This window comes from Camelus ferus, chromosome 1 (genome assembly GCF_009834535.1).
Source record: "Camelus ferus isolate YT-003-E chromosome 1, BCGSAC_Cfer_1.0, whole genome shotgun sequence".
Taxonomy (NCBI): Eukaryota; Metazoa; Chordata; class Mammalia; order Artiodactyla; family Camelidae; genus Camelus; species Camelus ferus.
The window spans coordinates 120,362,355-120,374,789 of record NC_045696.1 but is presented as its reverse complement, the minus strand read 5'-3'; the positions used below and the strand labels follow the sequence as shown (position 1 = coordinate 120,374,789).

The following is a 12,435-nucleotide window of genomic DNA, read 5'->3' as shown; positions in this document are numbered from 1 at the left end:
AACAAATGGAACCTAATTAAACTTAAAAGCCTTTGCACACCAAAGAAAACCATTGATAAAACAAAAAGCCTACTGATGGGGAGAATATATTTACAAATTATATGTTTCACAAAGGGTCAATATCCACATGAGATAAACAGCTCATAAAACTCAATATCAAAACAAACAAACAAACAACTCAATCAAAAAATGGGCAGAAGACCTGAATAGACCTTTTTACAAAAAAGACATACAGATGGCCAACAGGCACAAGGAAGGATGCTCAACATTGCTAATCATCAGAGAAATGCAAATCAAAACCACAATGAGATATCACCTCACACCCGTGAGAATGGCTATTGTCAGAAAGTCTACAAATAAGAATGTTGGTGAAGATGTGGAGAAAATAGAACTCAAGAACATTGTTGGTGGGAATATACATGGGTGCAGTCACTGTGAAAAACAGTATGGAGGTTTCTCAGAAAACTAGAAACAGAACTAGCAAAGGATCCAGCAATTCCATTCCTGGGTATGTATCCAATGAAAACAAAGACACTAATTGGAAATGATACACTCCAGCGTTCATAGCAGCACTATTTACAATAGGTAAGATATGGAAGCAAACTAAATGTCTGTCAACTGATGATTCGATAAAGAAGATGTGGCCCATACACGATGGAATACTATTCAGCCATAAAAAAGAGTGGGAACTTGCCATTTGCAACAACATGGTTGGACCTAGAGGGTATTATTATGCTTAGTGAGATAAGTCAGACAGAGAAAGACAAATACTCTGTGTTTTCATTTTTATGTGGAATCTAAAAAATAAAACAAATGAATAAATATAACAAAACAGAAAGAGAGTCACAGATATAGAGAACAAACTAGTGGTGACCAGTGGAAGAGGGAAGGGGAGAGGGGTAAGAGAGGGGAAGAAGATTAAGAGGCACAAACTACTATGTAAAAAAGTAAATAAGCTACAGGGATATATTGCACCACACAGGGAATAGAGCAAATACTTTATAATAACTTTAAATGAAATACAATCTATAAAAATATTGAACCACTATGTTGTATACATGAAACTAATATAATATTGTAAATAAACTATACTTCAATTAAAAGAAGAGGGAGGATTGACTTATCATGTTAGTAAAATATTTTTTCATACACTGCCCACACCAGAAATGTTACTTCCCCCTCCCCTAGTTTTCTCTTTATAAGTGAGCAAAATCTCAATCCTTTTCCAGAGTACCCAGCAGAACTATTTTCTAAGGAGGTGTATTTCACCTATAAAAATCTCTAGACCTAGGTTCTCTACCCACTCGCAGGACGAGCATGAGAGTCAAAGAAGGTAAATGCTAAAACTCTAAAATGTAGTCAAACACTCAGTAATCACCTATGATTATCCTACTTTGAGTCTAAATCATCTTACTTGGGGAGATTGGGTCTTCAAAAATATTTTCCTTCAAGAAAATTTGGCAGGAGTGTGGATAAAGTATATTTATAGCTCACAGCAGTGCTGTGTATTCTCTGGAAATGTCACCAACACACCGATCCCATCTCCAACACTGGGAAGAATTTCCCCAGAATGGCAGATGAGGAAGAGCTGGCTCACTTCTCGTGGAACTGGCTTGAAAGGAATGGGGTATCCAGCTGGATTTCCACGGAAGCGCCCCCAGAGATTAGGTTAACTTTGGCTAAGATTTAAGCCACAGCGCCAAGTGTGCTCCAGTAACTTTCAGGAGAAGTGGAGGTGGAAATGCTATTTAGGGGCAAGGGAGAATCTAAAGACTTGAGCCATTTGGACTGGGATTGCATATGCGTGTGAAGTAGCTACGCTGCCTTTCATGGAATTTGTGGGAAATCTCAAGATGTGCAATGAGTTATCTTGTGGTCTGCCTTGGAATCTGTTCAGGGGCCAAAATCAATCGTATGTTCTCCATTGGCAAGGCACACGGATGACTGTAGCTCCTTGATGTGCACATCTCTGTCCACATGAACTGTAGTAGCTATTTTTCCAGTTAACCCTTTTTATAAGACTTTCCACGAGGCTGATACACACACACACACACACGTATACATGTATGTACATATATGTATAACTGTATCACTTTGCTGCACACCTGAAACTAACATTGCAAATCAACTACACGTCCATAAAAAAATAAAATAAAATAGACTTCCCACAAGGCTGGCGATGCTCTCTTCCATTTTCCCACTCTCAAGTGTTGAATTGAGCGCCCACTCTGCTCCCAGTCTTGTGCTCTGCTCCATGCCTGCCTTCTCTCCCTTAATCTTCCACACAGCACTATGAGGGTGGAATTATCATGCCCATTCTACAGAGGAGCAAGCTGAGGCTTCGAGAGGCCAAACCATTTGGCCAAGAAATGACAGCCTGTATGTGGGACAGGCAGGATTTGCACCCAGCTCTGTGTCACTCACCCTGAAGAACTGGTCATCAGACATGAAGGTGGAGCAGACACATTGAGGACTCATCGGCCACCTCACCAGAGGTCCCAGGACCTGGTTTGAAGAACCAGGGTCTCAGTCAATGCTATTCCTTCTGACTGAAGCTATTAAAGAAAGTTTTCTTCCCAAAGTAGGCAGGTACACAAATTCAATAAAATTTGCAATTTTTAAAATTCTCCAGACATTATAGAGCAGTGGTTATGAGCGGAGTCTCTGGGGACCGAGTCCTGTCTAAATCATCTGTCAGCTCTGTGATCCCCACGTCTCTTCCATGCCTCGGTTGCATTACCTAAAATATTAGTAAAATTGTAATAATCAACTACAACCTTATAACATTTTGGAGAGAATTAAATAAAATGTTCACAGCGCCTGGCACATCCTAAATACACCACAATTTTTAGAAAGAAGAAAACAAGTAGAAAGTCTTGGACACCTGGAAATCCTACCCATGATACTATATTCTCTGCAAACCAAAATTTCCAAAAAGGGCAAAGTCAGCTGGTACTCGTGGCACACAACTTACACGCATACCAGCACATGCTCTTGTGCTTACGCACGTGATGGCAGTAATTTACATGCCTCTCCAGCCAACACCACCGACCCAGGCCTGTCTGGTGAGGTCACTGGTCGAGCTCGAGGTGGGTGCACACAGGAAGTAGGCACAAGCGTGTGTCTCGGACTGTGTGTCACTGATTTTATGCCCACGGGAAATACTGATACATTTCAAATTCTCTCGTCTTGTGTCTGAGTCCCTCTCTCCTTGACTCTCCTGAACATGTAGGAGTCACTGTCTTAAAACAGAGTTCATTCTTTTCCCCAAAGACAGAATAAATCTCTTTCTTGGCCTAGATCCTTAAGTCCACCAAATGAGTTATATGCAGGAATTTTTTGAAATTCAATTAATTTAGAAATAGAATTGTACCAACAAGATTATTTAAAAATAACTCTCCCAATGATGACATGATTTCACTTATTCTCAAATTTGGCAGCTGGAGAGATTTCCTCATTGTAAAGGCGGACAATGCCACTGTCAGACAGCACAGCCCACCACTGTCAAAAATTAGCATTTTTGTGAAGATGGGTGTGGACTTGAGTCCTAGCTCTGCTACTGACAAGCTGTGGTGTTTGGGGAGGCTCTGAATCTTTGCATCTGTGTCCTCATCTATAAGATGTAACAGTAATTATAATAATGATGCTTTCTGGGGTAAAGGTTAAATGAAATCACATATATAAAGTGCTCAGCACAGTGCAAGGCAAGTATTTGCGCTACATAAACAGTGACTTCTGTGGTTACTATTATTCCTCACACATTGTTCATTCATCAAGTGAGACAGTGTCTGCAGTGCTCTGAGCGCTGTACGGCATGAAATAAATGCTGGCCTTCAAAGTGCTCCATCCACACTTTTTATTGAACTGAATACTTTCTGACTTGTTTAAGGTATTTTTTGTACACACAGAGTACACTCGATCAGACTACAAACTCCTTGAAGACAGGGCTTCTGTCTGAATCTTAAAAATAAAAAATCTCTGCAACCCCCCAAAAGACTAGGTTGGGGCTTAATTCAGAACAGGAGCCAAATACATATTTGCTGTGTGAAAGGATGTCTGAATATTCATGGGAAAATCCATGGAAATGCTTAGCCGAGTTCCTTCATATAGTAAGTCCTCAGTGAGGGCTGCACCCACACCCCCACCATCACCCAATTACTACTTCAACTACCCAAGTTTTATTCCATTAGGAACAGGTCCATATGAAAAAAAGTGTCGCATTTAATACTCTAGAACAGTCGTTAGTTGCCACAAACGACTGCATGAGACATCAAGAAGCGACCTCAGTGAAGACAAATCGTCCACATACCCTCGACTCGCAGCTCACATTAGTTTCACTGCATGAAAAGTCTTCAAGGAGAACACTCCAAACTATGACTTTACAATAAACTTCCAAGCAAAAGTAAATGCAATCACTTCAATCTACAGTTTAAAACGAACAGGAGACTCCGTTTATACCCCAAAGAGCATCAAGATAGTTGAGATTCCCCATAGAGTTCCTGAAACATGTCCTTCAAATTCAGACATGATCCCAATTCTATTACTGACCCCTTTTGAATGTGTACTGATGAGACAGTAGGACATTCAGCTTGGTGGCTTTTCCAGTGTGTGACTCAGAGGCCAATCCTGTGGCATTTAATTTCAGTATATATTTAAATTCAGCAGAAGATATATATATTTAAGTTCAACACAGGACAGCAAAAATTAGAAGCAAGCTAAGTGTTCAACAAGAGGTAAAGAGCTAAAGAATTCATTCATTAAAGAATTAATGCATTGAAGTAACACTATAAGAACACAGAAAAATCAGTATGAAGCTTGCAGCAATATGTACAATGTATAACATATTATGTGCAAAGCAGGATATGCAGTTGAATAAAACTATGTAATCCTATATACCTATGGGAAAACCAAAGAATATATTCCACACTACAAATAGCTCAGTTTGCTAAATTGTTTGATTTGCAACTCTTTGTATTCAAATGTTACATTGTGTGATAGTATTTTTTTTTAATTGAAGTATAGTTGATTCACAATGTTGTGTTAGTCTCTGGTGTACAACATGGTGATTCACTTATACACACATATAGAAATATAAACATATATTCTTTTTCACTATAGGTTACTACAAGATACTGAATATAGTTCCCTGTGCTGTACAGTAGGACCTTGTTGTTTATCTCTTTTATACACAGTAGCGTGTATCTACAAATCCCAAATTTCCAATTTATCCCTCCCCATTCCCTAATTTTTTAAAACATTAGCAGAATCCTGAGGGTATAATGGGAAATGGCAAACAGGGTGTAGGAATCATGAGTGCTTATACCGAATCTTTGAGTTCCATGACCTTGGGGGCATGAAGTTTTCTTCTAAAATAGTTTCTCTCATTATTGACAATCCAACGGGGTCATCCTTTGTTGGGGGGGGGGGGTGTCCTGTACACTGTAGAATGTTTAGCAGCATCTGTGGCCTCTACCCACTAAATGCCAGAAGTACCTCCCGTAACGACAACTAAAAGTGTCTGTAGACACTGCATAAGTCTCCCAGGGTTGGGGGGTGGGGGGTGGAATCAAGCTGACTGTACAGCATAATCAGACTAAAGTTAGAAAAATAAAAATGTAAAATAAAATCCATGCAAATTCCCTTGAGCACAACTCCAGCCTAGTTGGAGGAGGGAAGTGTTGCTTCTCATTACTTCATAAAATTCATTGAAAAGAGTATCAGTTGAAGTCATCCTAAAACCAGGGACTGCTTAAAGCTATGAGTGAGCCTTAGGCTGAGTTTGGGTTGGTATTCAACATTCATTAAAAATGATATTGTCCAAAGGCTTGATCTCCAGAATGTATAAGCAGCTCATACGACTCAATAAGAAAAAAATAAACAACCCAATCCAAAAATGGGCAAAAGACCTAAACAAGCAATTCTCCAAGGAAGACATACAAATGATCAATAGGCACATGAAAAAATGCTCCATATCACTAATTATCAGAGAAATGAAAATCAAAACTACAACGAGGTATCACCTCACACCAGTCAGAATGGCCATCATTCAAAAGTCCACAAATGACAAATGCCGGAGAGGCTGTGGAGAAAAGGGAGCCCTCCTACACTGCTGGTGGGAATGCAGTTTGATGCGGCCACTGTGGAAAACAGTGTGGAGATTCCTCAAAAGACTAGGAAGAGACTTACCCTATGACCCAGGAATCCCACTCCTGGGCTTATATCCAGAAGGAACCCTACTTCAAAAAGACACCTGCACCCCAATGTTCATGGCAGCATTATTTACAATAGCCAAGACATGGAAACAGCCTAAATGTCCAACAATGTATGACTAGATAAAGAAGAAGTGGTATATTTTTACAATGGAATACTACTCAGCTATAAAAACCAACAACATGACACCATTTGCAGCAACATGGATGCTCCTGGAGAATGTCATTCTAAGTGAAGTAAGCCAAAAAGAGAAAGAAAAGTACCATATGAGATCACTCATATGTGGAATCTAAAAAAAAAAAAAGCATAAATACAAAACAGAAATAGACTCACAGACATAGAATATAAACTTGTGGTTGCCAAGGGGGTGGTGGGGGGAGAGATTTCAAAATTGTAGAATAGATAAACAAGATTATACTGTATAGCACAGGGAAATATATACAACATCTTATGGTAGCTCACAGAGAAAAAAATGTGACAATGAATATATACATGTTCATGTATAACTGAAAAATTGTGCTCTACACTGGAATTTGACACAACATTGTAAAATGATTATAAATCAATAAAAAAAAGTAAAAAAAAAGAAAAAAACAAAAGAGAACAAACTTTTGGTTACCAAAGAGGAAAGGGAGGGGGGAGGGATAAATTAGGAGTAGGAATTAACAGATACAAACTACTATACATAAAACAGATAAGCAACAAGCATTTACTGTACAGCACAGGGAATTATATTCAGTATCTTGTGATAACCTATAATGAAAAATAATCTGAAAAAATATTTATAACTGTATCACTTTGCTGTATGCCTAAAACTAACACAATATTGTAAATCAACTATAGTTCAATTAAATAAATATATTCTGTTGCTAAAAAAGAAATATTGATTCCATTTTTAGATGAGAAAATTGAAGCTTAAAAATATTAAGTGATTAACACATCTTTACATGGTTAGGATTCAAACCTGGCTATTTAATTAAGCCCCCCTATTTAACTTCTACTTCAACTCTTTGCAATATTTTACTTAATATTATCAATCTTAAAAAGTGACTAAACTGATTACTCTACTTGAAGTATTATAAATGTACTGAAATTATGTGACAACAGAAAAGCAGCCTAAATTGTTAATATACTTAATCTTGTTTCCAAGTTTTACATATTCACAAATATATGTGATTATCAATAATTATTGCAGATATCAGATAAAATAACTGTTAATGGCTTAAAATAGCTAACAAATGAATATATTGTCAACATCCTTTTCACAGGTTTTAGTTTATTTTCATATATAAAATGTTGTTTGGACCATGGAAAACTGATAGGAGCTTAAGCACTGCTGATTTGTCACTTGCACAGATGTTTGCCATTTGGCAAATTATTAAATCTCTCTAAGCTTGTTTTCTTGACTGTAAAATGAGAACAGTATTGACCATGTTATGAAGATTAGATGAGATACTGTATAGAAGTGCTTTCAGTCACTGTAGGTCTTAAATAAATATTAGGTATTATGGAAAAAAAAAATGATCTTGTCCAGATCTTGTGGTAGCTCACAGCAAAAAAAAAAAAGTGACAATCAATATATGTAGTTCATGTATAACTGATAAATTGTCCTCTACACTGGAATTTGACACAACATTGTAAAATGACTACAACTCAATAAAAAAATGTTAAAAAAAAATCTTGTCCCTCTTTAATCTTGAAAGTAGACTAACTGTATCTTAATTATTAGTTAACCTAGCATCTTTGATGAAAATGCTAGGCTCACCACTGGGTCATTAGTTGCAATTCAATTGGAATTAAACCATCCAGTTTTCGTTACATAATTCCAAAGAACTATGTGTATTCCACTGGTAAGTAATTACGAGGAACTGAATTTTCCAACGAATTTTTATATCGTGGATGTTGTGGTCAAAATGCGTAATAGTATCTCCAGATAATCTCTACCTGTTTGAATCTTAAAAATGTTCTGATAGATGTTGGATGGATGGGTGGATGGATGGATGGATGGTCAGCGTTCTTGGATGTGCAAAGCAAAATTATAATGCAGTTCACCTGGAATCCTTTGGAACTAGGCATTCTTACTTCTGTTCCGTGAGACTGATTACCCAGTTGCTTTTAGCTGAGAACACAGAGCAACTTTGGCAGCAGGAGCAGCAGGTCTTCAGCCTCAGCCTGCAGCAGAATCACCTGCATGGCTTGTTAAGACTGACGGCTGAGCCCCACCCCCGGAGTGTCTGCTTCAGTCTGGGATGAGCGCCTGTCAACCACGTTCCCAGATGGTGCTGATGCTGCTGGCTTCAGGACACAATTTGAGAATCCCTGGGATAGTGAATCTCAAAAATGAAGGCATACAAAAATCACCGATGGTGGTTTTAAAGCATGTGGCTTTTTCGTAGCCATTCACACTCCTAACTATGAAGCAGTAGTTCTGAGACAGGTTTAGGATTCTGTGCTTCTGAAGGGCTTGCAGGTGATTCTGAGCTGCTGGAAGGAGTGGAGAGGGCCAGGCAAGGGGATGGAATTAAAGATGAACTTGGAAATCGGAGCTGGGAGGAAGAAGCAGAGGGAGGGGCACAGACAGAGTGCGGTTGTGTTTTTCGTGAAAGAGAGTGATACACAACTCAGTGCCAGCTCACAGTGGTCTGGGAACACTAAAAATTTCTTAAATGGTTAAGACTTCTGACTTTTCCCAAGACTCTCCATTCAAGGGCACACAAATCAGCCATCAGACAAAAGAATCACATTATAAATGAATAATAGGCATAGCATATGGAGGTGCTCATGAAAGTTATCGACCTTCGATTTGTGCAGTGCATCTGCAACTTATCAAAGCTCCTCTCTCAGTGACCAAACAAAATATCTGAAGCACAATTTACTCTCCACAAGGATGGGGCACATTATATAAAGTTCTCAGCAGCTTTTGCCACCCAGCTTAAGATGATTTTAAAAAAGAAAAAAAAAAAAAAAAAAGGAAGGACTCGTACGAGTTCCCAGACAGCACTTAATGATCTGAGACTCAAATTTATTTTAAAGGATAAAATAATATATATTATCCTTCGGTCTGAGACTCTGTTTCCAGGCTACCACAGCCTCACATAATCCTCCACGGAAGTTCCAACACACTTCAACCCAGTGTAAGAGTAATTGGGTGGGATGGGAGCAAGAGAAAATTGACATTTTTTCCTATAGAACCATGCACAGTTATTTCTTCAGCCAAATTGGACCTTAAACTGGGTATGAGTATCTTAATTGCCAGACATCTGAAAAACCAAATGAAAAGTCTTGCTATTATTACTGAATGATGGTCGTTAAAGATGATGGTAAAAGGTATCTTTTTTCCGTTAAATATCCAATTATTTCTGTCTTTCTTGAAAAGGTTCCCACTTCTGAATTATTAGACTTCAGAATGCTTACCTCTAACAATACTATCACAAAAGACAAAGAGACAGGAAGGGGGCAGGGCACAGCCATTCAAGGAATGATAACAGCAATTAACACCGAAATGGTGGAAGATTCAACCCCCAGTAGGCCTTGAGGCTCAAGATGGTGGGAGATCTGACTTCTAGTAGACTTTGAGCTTCATTGTACGCTCATTGTAACATATTAACACGGTGAATAATACACCCACAAGTGCCATGACAGTCCCAAGGCTAGCCACAAAAGGTCAAAGAGTGGGCAGTGGCCAACTCCCTGGGAATCCCAGCCCCTTCCCCCAGACTAGTTAGACTGGTCCTTCAACTTACTAACATATGAAGCTACTGAAGCTACATCCTCAAGCCCCACAACCGTTTTTCCTGCATCAACAACACTGCCCGAAGAACTTCTCTTTTTCTTTCTAAACCAAAACAGAATAAATTCCTGTGCCTTGAGGGCTGTTGTAATTCCCGTATCATTAGAGCAAACACCCCAGATTGGCTGCATCCATTAAGAAGGACAAATATTCTGTTCTCTTCTTTAAGCTATGTCTGCCCAACAATAAAACGTTGTTTCAAATAAAAAATACACACACTTGGATGCCTTAATGCCAGAGTACCAAGTATGTACAGTTTCACTTCATCACCTTTTCAAAAAAGTTTTAGTTTTCAACTAATGACTGACTTTTTAATTCTTCATTCTAGCTTCTATAAAGGAAAGTTTAGCTTGTTTTAAAGATAAAATTCAAATATACATATTTCAGCAATAGGGGGACAATATAGGGACATGAAGTGTTAATCCAAGGAAAAGAACACTTACTCATCCAGGGAAGTTACGAAGAATTAATATTATTCATTCTTATGAATAATCAGCATGAAATTTCCCCTTTTCCTTTTAAGCTTGCATATTCTTAGCAACACACACGCTTTAAATGCTGGCATCCTGGCCAAATGAGCATTTTGGAAGACTTTAGATGCATAGATCGAATAGCTGAACAGTCTGTTTAAAAGGTCACCCTTTTAAATGAAAATGCAGCCAAAATTCTATGTATCTGATTTGCTTGAAAATAGAAACTCCTGACAAAAAGCATTATTGCTTTGCCATTAAAATGTACCGAGAAGATAGTGGGGAGTTTATTTTATTTTCAGTAAAAAAAAAAACAAACAAAAGCTTATACCTTCTCAAGTGCTCATAAATTCTGGGGCACTGGCCAGGCCAACTTGTAAAAGTCATTTTAATCCCTCCTTTGCTCTGATAGTCTCCAGATTGCTCCTTTGACATCACACTTACCTTCTAAGTTGTGGCTTCTAGAGAAATCTTAAATTTGGTGAAAATATCAGGCTCATTTCTTAGAGCTTGTGTCAGTGATCTCCAGAGTGCTACCTGTGACCATTTAAATCTTCAATTCAAATAAAAGCAGCAGTTGTAGCTACCATCTTGAACTTGAAAAAAAAATTGCTTTTTGCACCAGCCTTATTTATTTCACTCTCTATTAAATGTTAAAAGAGGAGAGTCAAGTTACTTTCACATCACATCATAACTTTTCGTTTCCTTACCCGAAGTGAGACTTGCAATTTCTCCAGAATCCTGATCTTTTTCATACTTAGTCATTAATTTCGGTGGCATAAACATGTGGCTTGGAATGTAAACCAAATGGTCACTCCCACTGTCCCCCAACACAAAAGATGAGTCTCTTCCAGCACTTAATTCCTGACCAATGAAGCTGTTTTCTCCTGAAGAAATCTCATGCGGCTCAGAAGAAAACCTAGAAGGTAAAGAGGAAAGTTTTAAGTGGATCTAAATAACTTTGTGGAATACAAATAAAATGTCTGAACAATTTAATATCGTTACTTAATCATTTGCTAAAAGAAAGACGATTAAGTTGTAAAAATCTAAATTTATTTCAATCAAATAATTCCTTCAGATTCGTTACACTACAAGGGAATTCTCCTACACATAGATAGAAGAACAAATTCCTATCCTTCTCGAACTATTCCAAAAAATTCAGAGGACCAAACACTCCCAAATTCATTCTACAAGGCCACCTGACACCAAAACCAGTCAGACACTACAAAAAAAGAAAAATATAAGCCATTATCTCTGGTGAATATAGATGTAAAAATCCTCAACAGAATATTAGCAAACTGAACCAAACAGCATATAAAAGTATCACACACAGTGATCAACTTGGATTTATTCTAGGGATGCAAGAATGGTTCAGCATCTGCAAATCAATCAGTGTGATACACCACATTCACAAAAGGAAGGACAAAGATCACGTGATCACTTCAATAGATGCATAAAAAGCATTTGACAAAATTCAACATCCATTCACGACCAAAATCTCTGATCAAAGTGAGTACAGAGGGAACATATCTCAACCCAACAAAGACCATTTATGACAAATCCACAGCTAACATCATATACAATGGTGAAAAGGTCAACTGTTTTCCCATAAATTCAGGAACAAGACAAGGCTATCCACTCTCACCACTTCTATTTAACACAGTTTTGGAAGTCGTCGCCACAGCAATCAGACAAGCAAAAGAAATACAAGGGCCCCCAATGGGGAGGGAAGAAGTAAAACTGTCACTATTTGCATACGACATGAAACTAACACCTCCACACAAAAACCATTAGAACCAATAAATGAACTCAGTAAAGATTCAGGATACACGATTAATATACAGAAATCTGTTGTTTTTCTATAAACTAAAAACTATCAGAAAGAGAAAGCAAGAAAACAATCCCATTGAAAATTACCAAAGCAATCTTGAGAAAAAAAAGCTGGAGATACACCATCCTGGATTT

The 12,435-nt window shown here is 38.0% G+C and overlaps 1 protein-coding gene across 1 annotated transcript in view; it reads right to left on the bottom strand.

The window, feature by feature from the left end:
* Nucleotides 1-12,435, bottom strand: part of COL6A5 (collagen type VI alpha 5 chain) — a 117,076-nt gene that overhangs the window by 19,756 nt on the left and 84,885 nt on the right. Inside the window, 1 exon segment of the mRNA XM_014566446.2 lies at nt 11,181-11,389. Coding sequence (XP_014421932.2) covers nt 11,181-11,389 — 209 coding nt within the window.